At 31.1% G+C, this 23847-nt stretch overlaps 2 protein-coding genes across 2 annotated transcripts; one reads left to right on the top strand and one right to left on the bottom strand.

Annotated features, from left to right (window-relative positions):
- Positions 1-6305: 6305 nt before the first annotated feature.
- Positions 6306-8724, bottom strand: LOC144546245 (uncharacterized). The gene is made up of 4 exons (XM_078294784.1): positions 8098-8724; positions 7727-7843; positions 6718-6767; positions 6306-6616 (listed from the first exon to the last, which is right to left on the bottom strand). The coding sequence occupies exons 1-4, from the start codon at positions 8722-8724 to the stop codon at positions 6511-6513; spliced, it is 900 nt and encodes a 299-aa protein (XP_078150910.1). The 3' UTR covers positions 6306-6510.
- Positions 8725-15326: 6602 nt separating this feature from the next.
- LOC144546345 (NADPH--cytochrome P450 reductase 1-like) lies at positions 15327-23459 on the top strand. The gene is made up of 18 exons (XM_078294890.1): positions 15327-15761; positions 16087-16146; positions 16261-16337; positions 16641-16698; positions 16896-16979; positions 17070-17106; positions 17251-17320; positions 17867-18064; positions 18697-18789; positions 18974-19205; positions 19591-19674; positions 19793-19944; positions 20382-20478; positions 22208-22357; positions 22475-22552; positions 22686-22808; positions 22905-23018; positions 23114-23459. The coding sequence occupies exons 1-18, from the start codon at positions 15453-15455 to the stop codon at positions 23192-23194; spliced, it is 2097 nt and encodes a 698-aa protein (XP_078151016.1). The 5' UTR covers positions 15327-15452; the 3' UTR covers positions 23195-23459.
- Positions 23460-23847: the final 388 nt, after the last annotated feature.

The following is a 23847-nucleotide window of genomic DNA, read 5'->3' as shown; positions in this document are numbered from 1 at the left end:
GTAAATCTTTTAGGCTGGGTCAAACAAAATTTGAGACTACTGGTAAATCTTTTACATAGTAACACAGCATGGATGAGGCATTGGTACACTCTACATTAAAGAAAATAATTCTTTTGTCATAGTAACACAGCAAACTTGATAAAGTTTTTTAAATTTAAAAGCAAATAAGTACCTACTAGGGATATGCAGGCTGGAGGGAAGTTATTATACAACAATGGTTAATATGAGACAAAAGGATGGAGGGGAACAATGTTATATGCTCCATTAGGAGGTGTACCAGTATCCCTGATACACATGAGCCTGTATCTTCTTACACAACCTATATCCCTGATACAATCAGACAATGACAAAACTCAGGTAAAACAAGCACACAATAAAAAAATAATAATAAATAAACTAGTAATTATATAATAAAAGTGCATGTAGACTCTGCAGAGCTCCATCTGAAAGACCTCCCAGTAGTGATTTCCATTATGTTGAAGCAATTGCCAGTAGCCCAGTTAACACAAGCAAGCAACCCAAGCAACTAAGTCTAACATATGCAACATTCATCAGTAGTCCTGCAAAACAAGATACTGCATCCAAAACAACACCTAAATAAACCCGATCAACAGACAATCAAACTCAAATCAACAGACCCAAATTACATATACAACACAAATCCTGGTAAGGACGAGAAACTTTACCAGAGACCCCTAAATATACCCCTTAACTCCTGAAAGTTTACAGAAAAACCCTTTAACTTTACAAAAATTTACAGAAAAACCCCTTGAACTCCTGAAAATTATCACAAGTTATGAAAAATGCCATATCCCCAAAATACCCTTTGAACAATAATATACAGTAACAGGAACTGAAGTTTACACATCAAGAGGAAACATAGTAACTAAGAGGCCCTAGTAACAAAAATTTAAGTGCACACATGCCAGATAATAGACAAATAAATCAGTACTTGCTGTTCTGGTAAATCGTCCAATAAGCACAACAGAAATTGATGTGGCAGAACCCCTTGAAGGTGATGAGTTCTGAGACCCAGAGGGAAGTAAAACCAGGTGAGTCAAGCATGCTGACAATGAAATAAAGCATGTGAAATTGTTTCCTCGGTATCCCCACATAAGCATGTGTACCAGTAGTTCTCATATTTGGTACAGTGAATGAGTTTCCTTTAGATTTGATTCATCGACAAAAAAATCATGTTTGTTAGAGACAACACACCTTGAATATGGCCTAAGATTGTTAGCATTTCAGTTAGGAGTTTGTTAGATGTAATAATGACATTGTTAGACTATCTTACAAGGCTATGAAAAACCTTCCATGTACATGTAACAAATGACGAAATTAATACAAAGAATTTTGTTGATCGGAATAAAAAAGGAAAAGAATTCAATTATTTTCTGTTTATTTATTGTGATGTACACATGATAAAAGAGAAGATTTCATTTGAATAAAAATGGCTTTTGTGCCCTTAAGGTATATAATTAAAAAGGATTAAAAAAACAAAGTGACACTTAAGTACCAATCTCTTCACCCAGTACCAGTAAATAGATTCGCTAATCCATTCCTATCCCAACCACTAATTGCATCCCCGGTACTAGTAAATACACACATTGCCTGACTTGAGGTACAAATTACTCAATTTTCAATTTGACAAGTCAAAAGTCTTCAATGGTTATAAAAAAAATAACAACCAAAATTAACATATCTAACACCAGCCCTATATATGTTTTTCACAGCAGTACCAGAAAAAACCCATTGAAGCTGACAGCGTGGCTGGAGGCCCCCCCCCAAAAAAAAAAAAAAAAAAATTGCTAAATTACAACATCCAAAACTCTCATATAAAATACAGAAAAGCAAAAATCTATAAAAATACAACACTGCTTCATTTTTGGTTTTGCCTTGGACGAAAAATTTAGCAAATGATTAAGTGACATTTGATTAACTTAGTACCAGATTTACCATTGTTTCTATACCATTTTGGTTTTTCATAGAAGTTGTACCAGTATGGGCAGTGAAGGGCAGTACCAGTATGAATCTGGTACAGGTCTGGTATACGGTACCAGATAAAATTTGTTGACAGAAACTTGCAGCCCACCATAAAAAAGAAAAACTTGGAGGTAATTGAAAGTGCATACTTAGAGTTATACACAACTAATTATACTATGTATTTTTTGGAACAAAGTAAAAAGGGAACAACAATCTTTGTAATTTAAATCTGATATGGAGTTTTCTGAAAAGAAAAGAAAATAAATGACAAGTAAATGCATAGCTCTGCGATCTAATCTGAAATTACATGATAATGTACGTCATCAGATATTAATTCATTCTCTAGATGCAGTATTAAAATTGTTTACTTGAATAAAAGGTATTTTATATCCAGTTATTATATTAGTGATTTGCTGGGGGTCTCCAATTAAAAATACAACTGGCTTCAAACTGGTACAAGAAGCCTGAATGAAAGACTTTGCTAACACTCAATTTGCTGGGGGTCTCCAATTAAAATTGTTTACTCAATTTATACTGTTTTCTTTTGTTTTGTTCTTTTGTTGCTGTTTATTTACATGATCTTTACTTTTTTGTTATAACTCTTTTGTAAAATTGACACCCCTGGTGTCTCAGTTAATGGAATCTAGAGGCTAGACCTCTTTATTTCTCTCAAAAAAAAAACACTCAATTGATCAAATAAACAGTAAATTAGATTAACTAGGGCCTAATTGACAATACAACAAGAATAAATATTAAGCCAGAAGCACAGTTATAAAAACCTTTCTTAAGCATGTACAATGTTACAAACAAAATAAAAAAGCAGCACTTTTTATCTCAAAAGTCAAAAGGTAATTAAGCAGATTAACACTACTTCAAGACTGGACCTTTTCTTCTAACTTTCAAATGGAGTGCTATTGATTTCGCTGCTTCAGGAATAGATGGTAGTTTGGAGCACTTTGGCCTAAATAAAAAAAAAAATTAAAAAAAAACTTAAAAAAAATATGAATATATATTTGCAGACCAAATTTTACATTTTTTAGCATTTTTTCAGATCTAAGTTATGAAAGAATAATAAAAAAAAAACTTTATTCGGCGTACAAATTTACATAATGAAAAGCTTAAAAAAAAAACAAGTTATGAAAGAAACATGACTTTGATAGGACAGATTGATATCATTTATTATAAAAGGTTTAAGTTTAAAAAAAAAAGTTAAGTGGCCTTGTGAAAATTATAAGTGAAAAATATTGTGAAGATATATATGAAAGTTTTGACAATCATTTCGTTCTAAAAAAAACCATATTTATCTACTAAAGAATGATTTATGTAAGGAAACCAGGCACACAAATTAGTCTGATGTTTACTCAAAACTGTCCAATTGATTTTATGATTTCTACACATTTGATTTGTATAAATATTGAAACGATACATACAGATTATGAAAAGAATTAAACAGTCTTGAACAAATATAAGACCAATTTAAGTCTGATGCCTATCAAACGTGCCCCGCTTCCATTTAACAAAAGTAAAGCCTTAAAAAGCTTAAGCATGCTCAAACTTTCTCCTTCATGATATATTCATTTGATACATTAAAACATATACATCCATTTACTTTACTTCAATTAACAAATTAATTAAAATTATAGATTTGTTTTTCGTTATTTAAAATAACATGTGTAAAATTTGAATCCATTAGAAAGCTTAATTGTTTAGATTTGCATACGAAATTATAGTATTTAATGAACGAATTTTAAAGATTTTATATATGATATATATTGTACATGACCAGTCAAATTGTAAATTGTCTCAAAATTTGATGCACATTCTATGTGAATAATGGAGAACATATTAATAAATTTTTACTATTGAATGTATTAAACTTTTAATTATTTAACTAGCCAAGTATGACTATGAATTTATTTATTTTTACATATTTAATAATCATTGTTCTTTAGATAAAATAATTTTTCCCTTAGGACACAAAATATATGTAACACCGGAAGTCGGAGGCTTTTAATTTATTAAATAATAAATATGAATGATTTTTATGGTATATTTCTTTAGATATTTTGTATTTTACTTTACTCACAAAAAAGTTGAGATATATTTTCAAAAATGAATAATTTAAAGCTTGCAATTAAACTTTTAATGATTCGTCCTCTTAAAGGTACAAAAACAAAATCAAAAGTTTACAAATTAACTGTAATGTGAAAAAGTAATGTACTATAAACAGAAAAATAGTTCATAATTATTGTTCAAATAATTTTTAATAACTAAGGTTCAAAGTAAATGTGATTGCAAAAAAACAAAAAAACACTCATAAAACTCTAGTTAAATTCACATTATCCTAGGGGTGCAAACGGATCGGATACGGATCGGATAGTGGTAAAACCATATCCGTATTCACTTTTAATTTTCGAATCCAGATACGAATCGGATATCAGATATCCGTAGATATATACATAAATATTTTCATAATTTATAATAAATTATATAGTAGATACAGTCAGATAATATCCGACTTGCACCCCTACATTATCCACTTAGATTTACATGTGCAATGAATGTTGTACTCCATTTATTATTTATATTCCCTCTATAGATGATGAATTTTTAAAGTCGTGATTTTCTTAGAGAGAATTAAAATAAGTTATTTATGTGGATTTCTTATCAAAATTAGAGGAAGACAGAAATTGAACGTCTTCTTTAACGTTAGATATCTCATGCATATGTGAACATATATATCTTGGAGATGAATGGCCATTTTCACGTTTATTAAAACAATAGAGTTTTGTTGCCTATTTTCACGTTTATTAAATGCATATTTGCACAACAAACATCTGAGTTCCTACTCAATTTCATATGAAAATATAAAATACATTTCCTACATGTGATATGCATTTCCTTGCATTATTTTGGATGATATAAATATGCACTCATGTATATAATATTTTTATTAGTCATTTTCTCAACCGTGGAACATACACTTGAAATCAGACATATTTTTTTTAACATGCAAAGTAATTTAATTTAATTTAGAGATATAATTTTAAAATAAACTACCAACTAAATTTAGCTCAATAAATTATTTGAGGAAATCAAATTTGTAGAAAATTAAAAGAAACATATTTTATGAGGAAATTAACGGTATTTTCTTTATCCCAAGTGGATTCACTTTTTTTATAATTATTTTTCTTTTTCATTTACTATCTTTTGCATTTATTAGATAAATATATACAAAACAAATTAATGAGTTTATACTTTATACTCAAGTTCATATGAAATTATGACTTTAATTTTCTAAGTGCGATATGTGTTCCCTAGCATTATTTTATATTATATAAGTATAAACTCATGTATATATGGTTTTATGAGTAATCCACAGAATAATGAAATTTTATTTAGAGATATAATTCTAAACTAAATTTTTCAGCACTAAATAAAGTATTGAAGAAAATGAAATTTGAAAAATAAATTAAATCAGCATTAAAAAAAAGACACAAATAAATAATCCACTCTCACTATGTGGTCTTAACTGCAATCTTCTGTAATTTAGTTTTCAATTATTTTTTTGTTTCCTCTAAAATATTATACGACTTGTAAAAACTTTGATAATTTAATAAAAAATTGTAAGGAAATATATTATTGTGAAATAGATAAATATTTGGTAAAAAAAAATAGATGTTATAAATGTAAATTGCAAAACTTGTAATCAGTACAATTCTTTATAAACTATTATAATGAGTATTTTACATACAAGAATATTGTATTTGTTTGACATGATATGAGAGAATTTTGTTCAAAAGGACGTTTTATGGATATTTGATTTATTTTTTTATTGGTCTCTTGTTAACTAGTAATCATAAAATCAGTATTATCATCTAATTTATTTGTATGCTTTGACTTGAATAATTAATTACATGTAATGAACCATAATCTAATTAATTTATTTTAATTATAATTATATTAAATAATTAACTAGTATAAATAGTTTGAATCGAAAAGGCAATTATTTATTTACATATATCCAACTTGGAGGTAATTATTTTACTTTACCATAGGAGTTGTAACTATTAATTTGAAATAATAGTACCGTAGGCTTCTGTAAATAATTTTTTTCATTATTTATAAAATAAATTTGTTGACAGCAATTTACCACCAACCAAAAAAACCTGTAATTGAAAGTGCATAACTAATTCTGCTATGTATTTTTTGGAATTTTATGAGCCAATAAATTAAAAAGGAAACAACTTGTATAAAGTAAATTTGATACATGATTTTTAAAAATAAAATTAAACAACAGATTTTGCAATACTAAAAGAATAGATAAAAAGACAGAAGCAAAGTTATAAAATCTACTAGTTATACATACAAGTGATACAACAATACCTTGCATTCTAACTAAATTCTGATATACAAAAAGAAAAGATGAGCTTACATTTATGCTAAGTGCCTAACCCAAAAAAAGAAAAGAAAAAAAAACAACAACAACACTCTTTGATCTCAAAAGTTGAATAATTTAACACTGCTTCAAGACTGAACCTTTTCTTTTTTCTTGCCATTGGTTCTAACTTTCAAATGGAGTGCTATTGATTTCGCTGCTTCAGGTATAGATGGTAGTTTGGAGCACTTCGGCCTAAATTTAAAAAAATTACGGAAGTTTTAGCTAACAACTAAGAAAATAGAAAGAATAAATTGCAACTTCTAGTAAATAAACTGAATAACTCAAGTGAATACCTTTTAACTGAAATTTGAATTAGATCAATTGAGTCTTCATAATCATCTTCCTGCAAATAGTTTACGAGTGAGTCTATGGTACTATGCATAGCACAGATGGATCCGTACTACAGATCAATATATTTTTTTTAAATCCTAACGGTCGATCCGAACCGTTCAACATGATTTCCATATGAATATGTACTTGCAGACCGAATTTTACATTTTTTTAGCATTTTTTAACTAGAACCGACTTCCTGACAGGTAACATTGACCATTCCCTTGTGGATATTGCCAATAACTGCTCTGATGATCAGTGGACCCTGTTTGTAAACTCCATCTGGGCCATATGGCGGTGTAGGAATGATAAAGCTTATAGTGGAAAGCTGCCGAGTTTCAATGGTTTCAGTTCTTATCTTCGTAAGATTAATGCTGAAACTGTGATTGCTAAATCAGCAAGGAGGAGCTGACCCATCTCAATTGTCTCAGGTTCTAGACCAACACTATTGCTATGTGGATGGTTCCTGGGTCAATGAATGGAGGGGCGGTTTGGGGTTTGTTCTCAGATATGGTGACTCACTGGTGGCCTACAAATCAACAGGAGCAATGACATCTTGTCCCTTACAGGCAGAGGCCTTAGCTTTAAAGGATGGGATGTGTTATGCTTTATCTTGTAACATCACCTCTTGTGTTTTTCTCACAGATATATTGTCAATCATTATCTGATACGGTCTCTCAGTTTCATCCACCAATGGATACTGACTGGAGGGCTCTTGATGATATCATGCAAATCTCGGAGATGATGAAGACTAACCAAGGTTTTGTACGCAGACATATTGGCAGAGAAGAGAATGGCATAGCAGATGGCTTAGCAAAATTAGATAACACAGTGATTTTTCTCATGTCCAGTAAACAGAAAACCTTCTATGCCTATTTACATCTAAAAATCAAATGTGTCAGCCATTTTTTTGTGGCATGTTAATAGATAACACAAACAAACATAGAAATGAACAAATAGATGAACATTTACTTGATCCAATGAATCAGAAGGTTTCTCAGATTCTGATAGCTCTTGTTCTTTGTTAGAAGCAAGATTAAGGCGTTTCCTCTTATTTGATCCTGCATTCAATTGCTTCTTATCCCGTATCTGTCAGCCCAAAAGCATAATTAGGGGTAAAATTGGTATTATAGAAATCCACTAATCCCAATTCAAGCAAAATTAGTACTAATTGAATTTGAATTCTAAATATGAAAGGCAGAACCTTCCAAATGGAGCCGTTTTGAATCAAAATCATAGCAGATTAGGGGTAAAATTGGTATTATTGAAGTCCAATAATCCCAATATAGGCTTAATTTAAACAAATTGAGGCCGAATTTAGTTAAAACTAATTGAATTTGAACCTTCCAAATGGAGCCTTTCCGAATCAAAATCTTAGCAGATTTCCACCCGGGTGTGCTTGTATCAATAACAGTTGCCTCGGTTCGACCTTTCATGCCCGAACCCGCTTCAATCCTCTTTTTCCCCTTCTTCTTCTTCTTTTTCTTTTTCTCTTGACCTCGGTGATTTTTCTTGATAGCCTTGATGGTGAGATCCGCCATATCAGCATTTGTGATGATATTCTTCAAAATGCAAATTTTAGGTGTAGGTTGCTTGCGTAAACCTCGTTTAGAATTGAAATTTGAGATGGGATTTGAATGGAGAGGATCCATGACAAAGAGATCAGATAAGATGGTAGTCATCACATCAGAATTAGATGAAATAATTTGTGAATCGGAGTTAGTGTTAGGATTAGGGTTAGCATTTGAGGAAGGAGGAATGGAGTCATTGGAACCCTTGAGAGTGTGAAGGCGATCGAGCCATGTGGAACTGGATTTTGCGTTTGGGAGAGAACAGAGCATTTTGCTGCTGCCGCTGAGAAGCGCCACTAGATTTGCTCTGCTTACTCGAGTTGAGTTGAGTTGAGCTGAGGAAGGAGAAGTTCGAGTCCGGATCCTCTGTGGTGACCTAAGAATTTGGATTCTAACCATACGATCAGAATCTGAAGTAGATCGGATGGTTCAGATCTGACCACAAAATTTGAGTTACCTTAGGTGATTGAGTGCCGTGTGTCCGGTTCCCTTGTCATGAAATGAAGAGGGAAATTGTATGGAACAATTGTAGCGGTTTTTACCGAAATTTTTTTTTTTTACTTAATTCCTAATTAAACAAATACCACCCTAATCAATCTATTTCCAGAGTTACCATCACACTTTCTCAGCCCACGCATCAAACTAGACTGGTACACACTCTAGAAAATTTCTCAGTCCATGCATCAAACTAGACTGGTACACACCCTATGAAATTTCTCAGTCCACACATCAAACTAGACTGGTACACACCCTAGAAAATAATACCATTTGATGTGCACTGTGATAAAAGGTATCATTTAATACTTTAACCGGGGAAGGATACCATTTGATGCACCAAATTAGTAGACTTTATATTGTGTTGTAGTAGAATTTATTTGTTGTGATCTTATTTGTGCTATTTTTTTTTTAGTTAAAACCAATTAATTTTTAGTTTTTCTATCTTTTTAAGCAAATAAAATTGAGCATCCAAAACAAAATTCAGAATTCCAAAATTACAAAACAAAAACTGAACAAAACCAAAAGAAAAAAAAATTGGTGCGCACCCTGAGGAAAGACACCATTTGGTACCCTTCCTCAGTTAGAGCATCAAATGGTGGTAACTCTATGAAATAATACCAATTTGTTTTGATTTGATGCGCGGATTAGAAAAGTGTGGATGGTAACTCTGAAAATAAATTGATTAAAGTGGTATTTGTTTAAATAGGAATTAAGTGGTAACAAAAAAAGTTACGCTGGTTTTTATAATCAATCCAAACCTTCAATCATCTCTATATTAAAATATAAAATGTACTTGGTGATTGAGTTTTTTATTTTAATGTTTATTATTAATTTTCTAGATTGGTAGAAAAATCACTACTTTTGGATGGCTCAGAATATTTAGATCAAGTGATTTCTATCTATTTAAAATATAGTAAAAAAATTTAAAAATATATACAAATTGATCTTCAAGTATATTTTCATATAGAAATCATATATAATTGTTTGAATTGATTATTTTCAATTATAAAAATATAAATATAATCATAACACGGTTCATCGTAATATGCATATTACCATAGTTTCATTGAATTAGATTTTTTTTTTTAGTTGGGTGCCTGTGTGCACATTTGAAAAACTATTTGTTAGAGAAGGAAAATAAAATGATGTAAACTATTTGTTAGAGATGTTGATTTGTTCTTTCTCTCTTATTTCTTTTGCATGTCATTACTAGGTATCTATATTGACTAGAACTAGGATGTTTTCAAGTTCACCAACTTTCTTTGTGAACTCAACTCAAAAACCTATCGAATTGATTTTAAAAGACAGATCTGAATCGTTAAAATCAGTCTACTTTTCGAGTGATACGTCTACATGCAAAAAAAAATTTAACTTTTGAATTAATTTAGTTTAAAGTCAAGCGGTCAAAATTTGAAGATTTATAAATTAATTTTAATGCATTCATTTTTTGAACAATTTTTGACCACTTGACTATATACAAAATTAATTCGAACATTTAAATTTTTGCACATAGATGCATCACTTGTAAGGGAGACGGGTTTCAACAGTTCGAATTTGTCATTTGAAGTTAATTCAATAGACTTTAGAGTTTAGTTCACAAAGATGATTCGTGAACTTAGGAGCACCCTCGTTCTCATCTATATTTATTGGAACATTAGAGTTTTTTTTTCTTATTGTTTTCATTCTTATATTCACAATTAATATATGCATATTTGCACAACAAGCACATGAGTTCTTACTCATATTTATATGAATTGCATTTCATACATGTGTTATGCGTTTTCTACTGTTATTTAAAATTTATAAACATGCACTCGTGTATCTATTTGAACATTAGAGTTTTAACCTTTTTTATTCTCATATTTGACATTCTTTTTTTTTCTATGAACTCATCTTTCACATTTAATATATGCATATTTGCACAACAAACACATGAGTTCGTGCTTAGATTTATATGAAAATATGAATTGCATTTCATACATGTATTATGCCTCTTCTACCATTATTTAAACATTATAAACATACACTCGTGTATATATGATATTTTTATTAAACATTTCCTTAGTCATCCAACATACATCTGAAAGTTTTTTCTGTAATATACAGAGCAGTTACATTTATTTTAGATATATAATTTGAAAATAAAATTTTCAGATTAATTTTAGCTCAATGAAATATTCGAGGAAATCAATTTTTAATTGGAAATTAAAAGAACCGTAGTATTAAAAAAAATTAACTGTATTTGAATTTTTCATTTATGATGGACAACTTTTTTCTTTTTCGCTTTTGAATTATTTATCTTTTTTGTTTACTATATTTCACATTTATTTATTATATATTTGCAAAACCATACCAGGAGTTCCTACTCCAATTCATAAACCAAAACCAAAATTATAAACCCGAAACATACGGATTAAGATGTTGATTTGGTTAATAAGGTACGTTTCATGGCCGAGATCAAATTGATTAGGATATTAATCTCAATCTAGCTCAATGGTGCAAAAGAGAAGGATATTTTGGTAGATTTGAATCGCGTCATGGCAATTTGAAATGTTGTTACCGTGGTTTGGATTTTGAAAGTGAAAGCAGAAAAAAGCATGTTGAATGCGATCAAAGAATCACACTAAACTCAAAACCAAAATCTAAACCATAAACGAAAAACTAGATATTATATTTTCTTGGTAAATTTTTTGAAATGTGGCTGGCCTGCATTTAAATGTTTTATAAGTAACAGAGTAATACCTGAGAGAGAAGAATAAATTATCTTTACATAACAGATCTTCACCTTTGTCTTATTGTGACCGGCTAAGATTTTTTTCAAAGTAAGAAAAAAACTATTATTTATTTTTTTTTTGTTATTACAATATTATTATTAATTTTTATCAGAAGTGAAATTGGGAGAATCAGTCGAATTAGATTGATTCGAACTTAAAAAAAGGTAAAAATTAATATAAAACATGAAAATATTAAATTTTACATTGGAATATAGCATAGTAATCATTCTTTTGAAATTTGGATTATTTTTGAATAGTTGAACGTCATAAAATAATTAAATATTTTATATTAAAGACTAACTCATTTTATTGAAAAAAAGAAAACCAAATTTAGTTCCACTGTTAAACTTTTCTTTCTGTTATCTTTCGTTATATTTTTTTAAATGAAAAAATTCAACCAAATTTACACCAAGAGCTGAGAGGCTGAGGCACAGTTAGAGGCATAGTAGCATGGTACACGATTTTTTTTGCATATAATTTGTTTTTTTTTTTTACGTTTTCGAATCGAACAATGAATAACACGCAAAAAAAAAAAAACATATAATACGTTTTATTCGTGTTCGTGAATAAAATGCAAATTACTAATTATTTGTGGCAAAACCGCGATTTTTTTAGATTTCTTTTTTTGGGGGGTTTTTTTTGGTTTTTTTATTTTTTTTGCTTGTGATATCGGATTATTTCCGAATCAAATTTTTTTGATTATGTCAAATTGAATCCAAATTATTTATTTATCACTATGTTATCAACTGGATCTAACTACGGACTGCACAAGATTTTTCCACCGGAACACAACAGAAAATGGAATTACGTACAATTATATAATGGACTCACGGGCTGTATAATCTCGAGATGGAATTACGTACTAATTAAGCATTTGTATCTATTACAACAATAGAATTCTATCTTTCATGCTTATTGGATGCATATTTCCACAACAAACTCATGAGCTCGATCGTACTGATCAGTTCATATAAAATTATGAATTGCATTTCATACATGTGTTATGCGTTTACTACCATTATTTAAAATATATAGGTATACTTTTATATATATATTGCATGTATATCAATTTAATTTAATTTAGAGATATAATTTAAAAATAAATTTTCCAGCTAAATTTAGCTTAATAAAATATTAGAGGAAATCAATGTTGAATTGAAAATTAAAATAATCATAATATTAAAGGAAATCAACCGTATTCATAATTTTAATCTTTAATAAGCACTTTCTTAGTTTGCTATTTTATAATTATTTATCTTTATTATTTACTATCTCTCATATTTATTTGTTTCATATTTGCATAACAAATTCACAGGTAGGAACTCAAGTTCATATGTAATTATGAATTGCATTTTCTACATTTGATATGATTTTCTTATATTAATTTAGTTAACACGGGGATACCCTTATGGTTTTGATCAATTTCTCTGCCATCTAACATACTCTTCAAATCAAATAATTTTTTTTTTGTAATATACGGAGAAACTAAATTAAATTTAAAATATATAATTATGAAATTAATTTATATAGTTAGTTATTAATAATTTGTTGGTAATTTTCTCCAAAATTTTATGGACATTTAAAAACTTTCATATTTTAATGAGAACTAAAAAACTTAGATTTATAATGTAAATCGCCTAAACTTGTAACTATCATTATGCACTTATAAACTTAGATTTATATATATATATATATATATATATATATATATATATATATATATATATATAGAGAGAGAGATGGGCTATGGTGCATTGCAATGCATGAACCCCCTTATGCATTGCACTATAAATCACAATTTAAAGTCCAAACAACCGATCCGAACCGTTAGATGTTTAATCCATATTGAAATGTGCTTGGAGACCAAATTTTACATTTTTTGGAATTTTTTTACTATTTATTAAGCATTTTTTAAAATTGCTGTTTTGCTGTGAACAGTAAAAAACAGTAAAATTTTCTGGACCATCAGATCAGCCACATTCAAAATTGCTTAATAAATAGTAAAAAAATTCTAAAAAATGTAAAATTTGGTCTCCAAGTACATATTAATATGAAAAACAAGATGAACGGTTCGGATCGGTCATTTGGACTTTAAATTCATAATTTATAGTGCAATGCATAAGAGGGTTCATGCATTGCAATGCACCATAGCCCATCTCTATATATATATATATATATATATATATATATATATATATATATATATATACACATTTTTTTTATGAGTTTCTTGTTAACAAGTAGTCATACAATTAGTATTAAATGGTTATAATCTAATTTACTTGTATGCATCCAACTAGAATAATTAATTTACTTGTTTGCCCCCTTTCTTATTTCCATTGAGATCTGTTATGCTGTAAATGCAATGGCTCAGAAGATTTCGAACTTGTTTAAATGCCTACGAAAATAATGAAATTCATATATTTTTGTTTTCTAATAAAAATTAACAGAAAAAACAATACAAGTAAAATGATTTATTTTTTTATTTTTCAGCAAATCAAATAACGTTTATACAAAAGAATCCTTCGTCATTTTTTAGCATATAAAATTGGCCCTTTCATCCTTCCAGTTTACGAGTGATACGCATTAGCGTGTAGCGTGCTGTGTGTATTTGGTTTTTTAACCCATTTGCCTACCAAAATGATTCACCACATGGTACATCATAGAGTCTCTTCTACGGATTGCAGTTTTGAGCCATCAGATTGCATTTATGCGCGAATCGTAATGACTATCTAACGGACAATATGACACTCTAGAGAGAACGCCTAGTGACCTACATAGCCTCTCTATACATCTCTCTCTTGTTGGCCTCCTTTTCTGAAATCATATCAACATAAAATAATTATGAAATCATATCAACAATCTAAATTGATCAATTAATTTCCCAATCGATTTTGTCAACAAAGATCGGTTCCTCTTTAATGCAACGTCTCAAAAGTCTTCGAATCGAATTAATGCGTATCAATTAAAAGCAATTTCTAGTTTTTTGTTTTGTTTTGTTTTCTCATTAAATTAACAAAAAAAATATAACTTACATAAAAAAACGTTTAATATTTTTTTTAATAGTTTCCTTCTTTATTTTTGAGCATATCAAACAAGCTGTTCCATTCTAGCGTGTAGCGAGCTGAGCGTATTTTGTTTTTTAACCCGTTTACCTACCAAAATGATTCACCACACGGAACATTATACAGATGGATTCACACCCTATTGATGGGTTTCTAATTTTGGAAACTTTGCACTTGTGGAATCCACAACAGACGGATTCAGATCAAAAGTAACGAAAAATCACCTTTCTTTGGTCTACCTTTCCTGGAGTTCGTATCCTCTGAGATATCTCAACTTTTGCGTGACCGACGTGGACGATGCCTATTTGGGGATAGCGCGGTGGTCAATATAATTCGTACTTTGAGATTCGTGCAGAATGCATTTAAACGGTTAAGATTTTCTAAAATAACACTCAAAGTTTGAGATATCTCAGAGGATGAGAATTCCCTTTCCTGGGCCTTTTCGACTCCAAACCCGACTAGGTGACTAGTGAGGTTCCTCTGCACTAACCTACCATTTGAGAATTCGTTCAAATCGTCCGATCAGGATCTCTTTACAGAATATTCTGATCTGACAGTTCAAATGTAATTGCAAACGGTGCGTGAATGCAGAGGCTGTGAAAAGTGTGCAAACCCTGCCTCTCCAGTTTTATGAAAAATGGAGATGACAATCATCTCCTACCCCAAAACTATGGAGCTTCCGTAGTTAGGTGATCTAGACCTCTTCTCACCAGACCCACTCTCTTCCTCCCTCGCTCCTTCCCTTTCAAGCCTAACGCTACAACAAAGAGAGAGAGAGATAGAGAGATCCATGGAGGAATCGAAAGAGAAGGTATCGTCGCTTGTAGATCTAGTTCTCTCTCTTTTCGATCTCAAGGGATCGAGCGGTGATGCTTCAAAGGAGGAGGTCATCACGTTGATCGCAACGTCAGCGGCGTTGGTGGTAGGGTGTCTCTTGCTGATCCTTTGGCGCCGCTCCGGGAAGGTTAGTAAGCCGACGGAGCCACCGCGTCCGCCGCCACTGAAATTGGATGTGAAGGAGGAGGAGGTGGATGACGGGAAGAAACGGGTTACCGTGTTCTTTGGTACACAGACTGGTACAGCCGAGGGTTTCGCTAAGGTAAAAAATACTCTGTATCAGTAGTTTTTTGCAATTATATCCTTGATCTATTGTAAATTGTGCCTGCAAGTAATTTTTCCAGCAAATTTGGATTCATAATCTGTCAAAATTTTGTTCGAAATGGTTGCCTATCTCTAATTTGTACCATCTAAAAGCTGGAGAAATGGATAGGTTGCATTGTTGCATAGAATCCCTATGGTAAATTACTAATTCATTCATGCACAAGGGGCCATTTTAGGGATGATGAAAATTGCGGTGAAAGCTGCTTTTTGGTAGTATGCGATTGATGATCCTTTTTTTGCTTGTTTTCTTTTGCTTTGATTAGTCATTAGCGGAGGAGGCGAGATCACGGTATGAAAAGGCGTCTTTCAAAGTTGTTGATCTTGTAAGTATGTTTAATCATTGGTTTTACTAATTTGTTTTATCTTGTTGATCTTAATAATTTCATATTAACTAATTCTTTCAAAAACATTTTTTTTTTTTTTTTTTGTAATTATAGGATGATTTTGCTGCTGATGAGGAAGAGTATGAAGAGAAATTGAAAAAAGAGACTCTCTCTTTGTTCTTTTTGGCCACGTAAGCTTTAGTCTTTTTTATGTGTTAGTAACATATATTTTGCTTTAGTTACAGTCCTATTCGCTAAACTAAATGAAACTTCAAATAAAATGATGCTTAATTCATGATAAAATGTTCTGAAAACAATGAAAAAACTCAACAAGGCACAAAAGTTATCTGATAGTATTACATTTTGCACTAGATATAAGATAATATAACCACAAATTCTTGGTGCTTTTCAAATATTTTAAAAAAAGAAAGAAAAGCTGAATTACAATATTAGAAAAATATCATATGATTGTTTTATTGTCTTTTCATATTTAGTTATGGTGATGGAGAGCCAACAGATAATGCTGCTAGATTCTACAAATGGTTCACTGAGGTTTGTCTAAGGACTCTTAATCTTCTTCTTTTTTTATTTTTTTTTTAAAGTTGGGCTGATAATTACAATCAAGGTTTTGTTGCAATTGAAAGATCAAAGGAAATATATCTGTGCATCTTGCCTTTTACATTTTTTCCTTTTTAATTTGTCCTTCAATTATGACTAATTCATTTCTTTTGGTATAATTTTCATATTAGGAAAAGGAAAGCAATGGTTTGTTCAAGGATTTAAACTTTGCTGTATTTGGTCTTGGCAACAAACAATACGAGCATTTCAATGAGGTTTACATTTTATACTGATAATTAACATCCTATGTTATATTAAGTTTTAGGCATGGATGATTAATTTTTTCTTTTTTTAATAATACTCAGGTGGCGAAGGTGGTAGACAGGATACTAGCCAAGCAGGGTAATTACTTTTACATCATGCCTCCTTGTATTTTTTTAAAATCTAATTGAAGAAATATCAGAAATGGACCCCATTTTTCCATATCCATTATTTTTGACTGTTAAGTAACACTTTCATGTTCATGTTCATTCAATTTTTGTTTAGGAGCAAAGCAATTGGTACCGGTGGGGCTTGGTGATGATGATCAGTGCATTGAGGATGACTTCACTGCATGGTAAGCATTTAACTATTATTTTATTTGCTAAAAGAAAATATTAATATTATATAATTGTTGTTAAAGTCCAATATGAGGTTGGCAACGGCTGAGTTTTATTCACATGTCCTTTACGACTGCATTAGACTATCTAATCAAGACTAATCAGAGTTAGCTGATAGTCATATTTTTAGCAGCATAGCACCTTTGATAATTTTTTACTTGTTTTATTAAATGGTTTTCATCAAAAGTAATGTGTTCATGTGCAAAAGTTTCACTTGTATAAGGATGTCAAATATACATATTTGTAACAATTTTTATAATATAGGTCTCTTTTTTCTCCTAATTGTATTATGTTTCGGAAGAATATTTATGAACCAGTTGCTATTTTATAGCCATGCTTAAAGACGTTTAACACATGAGTTAGGTAAATTGATTTCCTACATCAGTCTAATTAGAAAATGGACTTTTTATAGATTTCCATTGCTGGTTTAATATAAGGTTCTCTTCTTATTTTTTACTTGCTCTCAAAACTTCAGCTAATTTATGTTCTCATTGAATTTGTAGGAAGGAGCTGTTGTGGCCAGAGCTGGATCAGCTTTTACGTGACGAGGATGATACATCAGGAGCAACCACACCATACACCGCAGCCATACCAGAATATCGGGTTGTTTTGATCGACCCATCTGAAACTTCTTCACACTTGGAGAAGTCTTGGAATCTCGCTAACGGCCACAGCACCATTGATCTCCAACACCCTGTCAGGTTAGGAGTGTTTCATACAAAACCTCAAAATATCAAAACATCAAATATACCCTTGGAAATATAAGAATGTTTCTTTATACTTTTCCTTCTTCTTCTCAACATGTTTTGGTGCCACTGTTTCTTTTTTCAATATTCAAGAATTTGAACTATTGATCTTGTAATCGATGCACATGAAAATTTGTAAACTGTTAATTCCATTTTATACAAGATCAAGTGGTAAAAAAGTTAGCTCACTACAATTTGTCATTGTAATCAAGTTGGTCTATCATTTTTGCCACTTGGTCTTGTATAATACAGCCTTGAAAGTTTATAAAATATGTGCATGGAAGAGTTGGATGAGTTTAGGTTCATCATTTATGTTTCATTGCATTTCGAATTGTTAATACTAAAAAGAAGCTTTGGAAAATTGTGGGTATCAAAAACCTGTACTTTGCTTTTTTTTTTTTTTTTTGAACAAAAACAGACTGCTGCTTTGCTTATTTATGAACAAATTATGAAGGAGGTATAGTTCAAGTATTTGACATTTATTATGGGCTGAGATTATTGTCGTTTCCCAAAAACATATACTAGTTCTTTAGTATTTTCGTCTCATATAGTTTTTCCTTTTAATTTTAAATTTGATGTATGTCAAGGGCTAATGTGGCTGTACGAAAGGAGCTCCACGCACCAGCTTCTGACCGATCATGCATTCATCTTGAATTTGATATCTCTGGCACTGGCCTCTCGTAAGTTCAATTATGCTTCATCTAACTATATATATTAAATACATCATATACATAATATCTCAAAATATATAAAAGAATTATAATTTTTTATATCATTTATAATTTTCAAACTCATTATTTTAAAAGATATAAATTATTAATTAAATAAAATGATATAAAATGATATATAAATCAATTTTTACAGGTATGAAACGGGGGACCATGTTGGGGTATATTCGGAGAACAGTCTGGAAACTGTAGAGGCAGCGGCAAGGCTACTTGGCCTTTCTCTCGACACTCTCTTCTCTTTACATTCTGACAATGACGATGGTACCCCTCTAAAAGGGGGAAGCGCATTGGCACCTCCATTTCCATCCCCATGTACTTTGAGAACTGCATTTGCTCGTTACGCTGACCTACTTAATTTTCCCAAAAAGGTAAAATTCAGGTTGATCCTCCATTTTTTAGACGTTAATTACTTAATTAAAACTCAAATATCAAAATTAGACTGTTAGATTTGATCTATATTATTTTCTCTCCGAGTATATAAAAGATTACAATGTTTCGACTTTGTTTTGATTGTGTATTAAGAGCTTGCATAAATACATTGATATGGATAAATTCTGGATATTGATTTTTCAACTTATTGATTAACATAAAAACATAACTGAAAAATTATAATTAATTTATGTGCATGTAAAGAAAATAATATAGACCTCAAAATCCAGAATTATTATATTATTATATATTATGTTTATTATATTATACTCATTTCAAAATCCAGAATTATTCAATTTTTTTTTTTTTTTTACTGAAACTCAGGCAGCTTTGCTGGCTTTAGCGGCATATGCCTCCGAACCGAGTGAAGCTGAAAGGCTGACGTATTTAGCGTCTCCTGCTGGAAAGGTTTGTGTAAATTTTTCATATTTTTTCTTTAATTTTTTCTTTTTGGTTATTAAATCTTATCCTTGTTTGGGACTAAAGGCTTTATTGTTGTATTAAATCTTAACCTTTTGCATGTCAGGATGAGTATTCTCAGTGGGTAGTAGCTAGTCAGAGAAGTCTTCTAGAAGTGATGAGTGAGTTTCCTTCAGCAAAACCTCCCCTTGGTGTCTTTTTTGGGGCTATTTCACCTCGTCTCCAGCCCCGTTACTATTCTATCTCCTCCTCTCCAAGGTATCTATAACAACAACAACAACAACCAAGCCTTTAGTCCCAAACGATTTGGGGTAGGTTAGAAATGAAACCCAATCACAATAAAACAATAAAGATAAGTAATAATACAGTAGTCATAAAATAAAAGTGAAAATGATAGTAATAATACTAATACTAATATTAACTATATTCTATCTAATTGTAGAGGTCAAAGTCCTAAGCTTACATCCTACACTCCAACTTCCTACTCCTGTGACTTAAGACCTATAATACTATCTCTAAATAATCCCTTCATAAGAGAATGGCTGGTTTTTTTACCGCTGTCTCGCCAAGCCTATCACGAACCCTTCTCCTTTATCCTGGCTTGGGACAGACTGTGCAAAAACTACACAGGTGGAAACCTGGAAGCGCTTCTATTTTCTCTTTCTAATTTAAAGGACTGTTTTGTTTTCATGCAGGATGGCACCAACAAGGATTCATGTGACATGTGCGCTGGTTCATGGGCCCACACCAACTGGGAGGATTCACCAAGGAGTTTGCTCTACTTGGATGAAGGTACTCATATTTTGTTACTCTTTTCATTGAGTGAGACTATGGTACTATGCATAGCGCGGATCTGTCCATACTATGGATCAATATCTCAATTGTAAAGTTCAAATAATCAATCTGAACCATTCAACATGATTTCCATATGAAAATGTACTTGCATGTACCCGCTGAATAAATTTTACATTTTTTTTAGATTTGTTTTTACAATTTTTTTAGATAGGTAGAAAATCATTTGATATAAAAAATTCTAGACCATTCAAAAGTAGTGATTATAATAAAAAAATTCTAAAAGATGTAAAATTTAGTCTGAAAGTACATTTTCATTTGGAGATCATGTTGAACTCATGGTTCGAAAACTCCGCCGATTCCGAGTCAACTCGGAATCAGTCAGGTCCGATCTGATTTTCACCCGATTTTCGCTCCCAAACGAGTTTTATTGCAAAACTCGGTTGAACAGTGTTTGACTCGGCCGAGTTAGCCGATTTTTAGACAAAGTCCAGCCGAGTCAAGCCGAGTCAACCGACTTTTACACCGAGTTGAGCCGATTCAAAGCAAAAACACCTGATTCTCACCAACCTGGGCTGAATCTCAGCCGCATGTACCGTCCTAGGGTGAGGCGGAGCACCTTCAAGACTCAAAGAGTTGTCCAAATTGAGACGATTCTCATGATTTGGGGGGAAAAACGCAAGGATAATTTGAGATTTTAAGTTTCGTTTTGCATTTTTTTCGAAAAATACAATGGTGTAGCAAGAAATTGGGAAGGGCGAAAGTGTTTGGCTGTGTGATTTGGGAGGAAGAATCTTCTTAGCTTTTGTTTTGGATAGACTTGGTGTATAAGTTTCTCATAGAAAAAGTTGGAAATATCTATTGGTTCATGGTGAACCTTGAACATATTTATATCTGGATCCAATGATGTAGTACATAGTTTTTCTGTGAACTTAATATGTAGTCAAGTGTGTGGTTTCATTTATAAAAATCTGTTTGACAGTAAATACTATATATTGAATAAAATTAAATAGTCCTGTCAAATGTACTAACTAAAAAATAAAATTATTAATATTGAACATTGATGCATTGTAAACATTCCCAGTAAATTTATTTGTTTCTAAAATTCTTATTTCGTTCCAACCCACTTGTTCCAATGTGTATTTTTGTTTGACTAATTAAGTAATTTGATTATATGTATATTCTAATTTGACTGAAGTAATATAGTTTAGAAAATATATAATAAATATATATTTTAAGTTGTCTTTAACTAAATATATAATATTTTCTTTTCCTTTATTATTCTGCTTAAAAGCGATTCAATCAGGCTGCCTGATCAGCTTGAAATACTCATATTTTATTTTATCAGTGAGTTATATTAGTGCAAGAAGTGATATTAACATTATTTTTAGACAAATTATATTTTTTACAATTTTTCCTTTTTTTTTTAAATGCAAAACAAGTTTTTTTTCGAAAATATCCGAGTTTCCGAGTTGACTCGGCCGATTCCTCCGATTCCAAGTCAACCATGGACTACCCGATTCCGATTCCGATTCCGATTTTTAGAACCATGGTTGAACTTTATTTGAGATATGGATCCATAGCACAGTCAATCCATAATATGCATATAACCATAGGCTCACTCTTTTTCATTTATTATCTCTTAATTCCTGTATGACCTGATTTCCTTTTCTGGTCCTTTGTGATGTTTACATATCATGATGTATTGTATTTTTTTTTTTATATTTAGAACACACTACCATTGGAGTACAGTGAGGACTGTAGCTGGGCCCCGATTTATGTTCGGCAATCAAATTTCAGATTGCCGTCAGATCCATCTGTACCTATTATCATGATTGGTCCTGGTACCGGTCTTGCACCTTTCCGGGGCTTCTTGCAGGTACACACTACCATTCCAAAGTATTTTTATGACTTTTTTATACATGATTCGGATTGTTTACTATGGTCTCACCTCTAAATGTATATTTCTTCGGAAACTTTATTTGTACGATTGCAGGAAAGACTTGTCCTGAAGCTCTCTGGAGCAGAACTTGGCAAATCTGTTCTCTTTTTCGGCTGTAGAAATCGCAAGATGGTATGATTTCACATTTTTTGTTACTTTTTCATAGATTTTCCCCCATTTGGTTATATGTTTTTGACTTTTAATATTATATGATTTATGACTGGATAATTGAAAATTTTGTAATATACAAAATGTACAATTTCAGGACTTCATTTATGAGGAGGAATTAAGTAATTTTATAAATGAGGGGGCTTTGTCTGAGCTTATCCTTGCATTTTCACGTGAAGGTCCAGCTAAAGAATACGTGCAACATAAAATGGCCGACAAGGTATGAATAAATAATAAATATCAATTTCATTTATTTTCTACTTGGTTATCTATTTTTAGATACTATGTACTACTAATAATGGTTATTTTTTCTTAGGCATCAGAGATATGGAGCGTAATATCAAATGGAGGCTACATTTATGTGTGCGGTGATGCCAAAGGAATGGCTAGGGATGTTCACCGGGAACTCCACAAAATTGTTCAAGAACAGGTTCATATCCAAAACTCTTTATAACAACAATATAATTAAAATAAATTAAGAGAAAATAAAGTTTTAATTTGAAAAATGGGTAAATTCCATTCCAGGGATCACTTGATAGTTCAAAAACAGAGAGCTATGTGAAGGGTTTGCAAATGGATGGGAGGTATCTTCGTGATGTGTGGTGAAACAAAAAACAAAACCTTCAAGGGAGGAAGATATACATTTAAATTGGCGTTATTATTGTTATTATTCTTTGACCTGCTAAGCCTAACAAGGTTTTATTAGTGTAATATATAACTCCAAATTAAGTTTTGCGGTTTATCATAATTTAGGATAAATTTCTAAATTGTAATCAAGCGGGAAGGTGAAATAAGGAAAAGCTAGATTGGATTTGGGTGAGAAACTGTTGGGGAGTTGGTATGCATTTTAAAATTTGTATGTATTATTTTTTTTTAAAATAATACACAGTTAAGGGAGGGGGGGGGGGGGGGGGGGGGGGGAGGGATGGATAGTTCTTTGGTGCAACATGGTTATATTTATTATAATCTTATCAAATCTTTTATGAGCAATAGTGGGTATTTATTGTGTTGCGTTTTTTGCATTTTTATTAAGATTCATTTGGTTCATATATGAAACAAACAAGATGATCACTAAAAATTAAAATAAATAAAAAAATAAATTTCAGCTCTGTATGTAATGACAAAAAATGTACTTGTTGCTAGTATTAGTGTGTATTGAAACTCGTGTGTTATGTGCAATTTGTACAAGGAAATGAAACTGGAGAAATTGGATATAAGAATATTACACGAAGTCTCCATCTCTTATCTTTTAAAAAATA

This window comes from Carex rostrata, chromosome 29, assembly GCF_964058835.1.
Source record: "Carex rostrata chromosome 29, lpCarRost1.2, whole genome shotgun sequence".
NCBI lineage: Eukaryota > Viridiplantae > Streptophyta > Magnoliopsida > Poales > Cyperaceae > Carex > Carex rostrata.
Note: the sequence above shows the minus strand (reverse complement) of the source record. Positions and strands in the feature narration are given on the sequence as shown.

What these genes read in the sequence shown, in the direction of transcription:
- LOC144546345 (XM_078294890.1), top strand. Translation starts at nt 15,453, where the DNA reads ATGGAGGAATCGAAAGAGAAGGTATCGTCGCTTGTAGATCTAGTTCTC. An exon ending in CAGCCGAGGGTTTCGCTAAG is followed by an intron (nt 15,762 to 16,086) that starts GTAAAAAATACT and finishes TGCTTTGATTAG; the next exon opens with TCATTAGCGGAGGAGGCGAG. An exon ending in CTTTCCGGGGCTTCTTGCAG is followed by an intron (nt 22,358 to 22,474) that starts GTACACACTACC and finishes GTACGATTGCAG; the next exon opens with GAAAGACTTGTCCTGAAGCT.
- LOC144546245 (XM_078294784.1), bottom strand. Translation starts at nt 8,724, where the DNA reads ATGGTTAGAATCCAAATTCTTAGGTCACCACAGAGGATCCGGACTCGA. An exon ending in GGAAAGGCTCCATTTGGAAG is followed by an intron (nt 7,844 to 8,097) that starts GTTCAAATTCAA and finishes TTGGGCTGACAG; the next exon opens with ATACGGGATAAGAAGCAATT. An exon ending in ATTCAAATTTCAGTTAAAAG is followed by an intron (nt 6,617 to 6,717) that starts GTATTCACTTGA and finishes TTTTAAATTTAG; the next exon opens with GCCGAAGTGCTCCAAACTAC.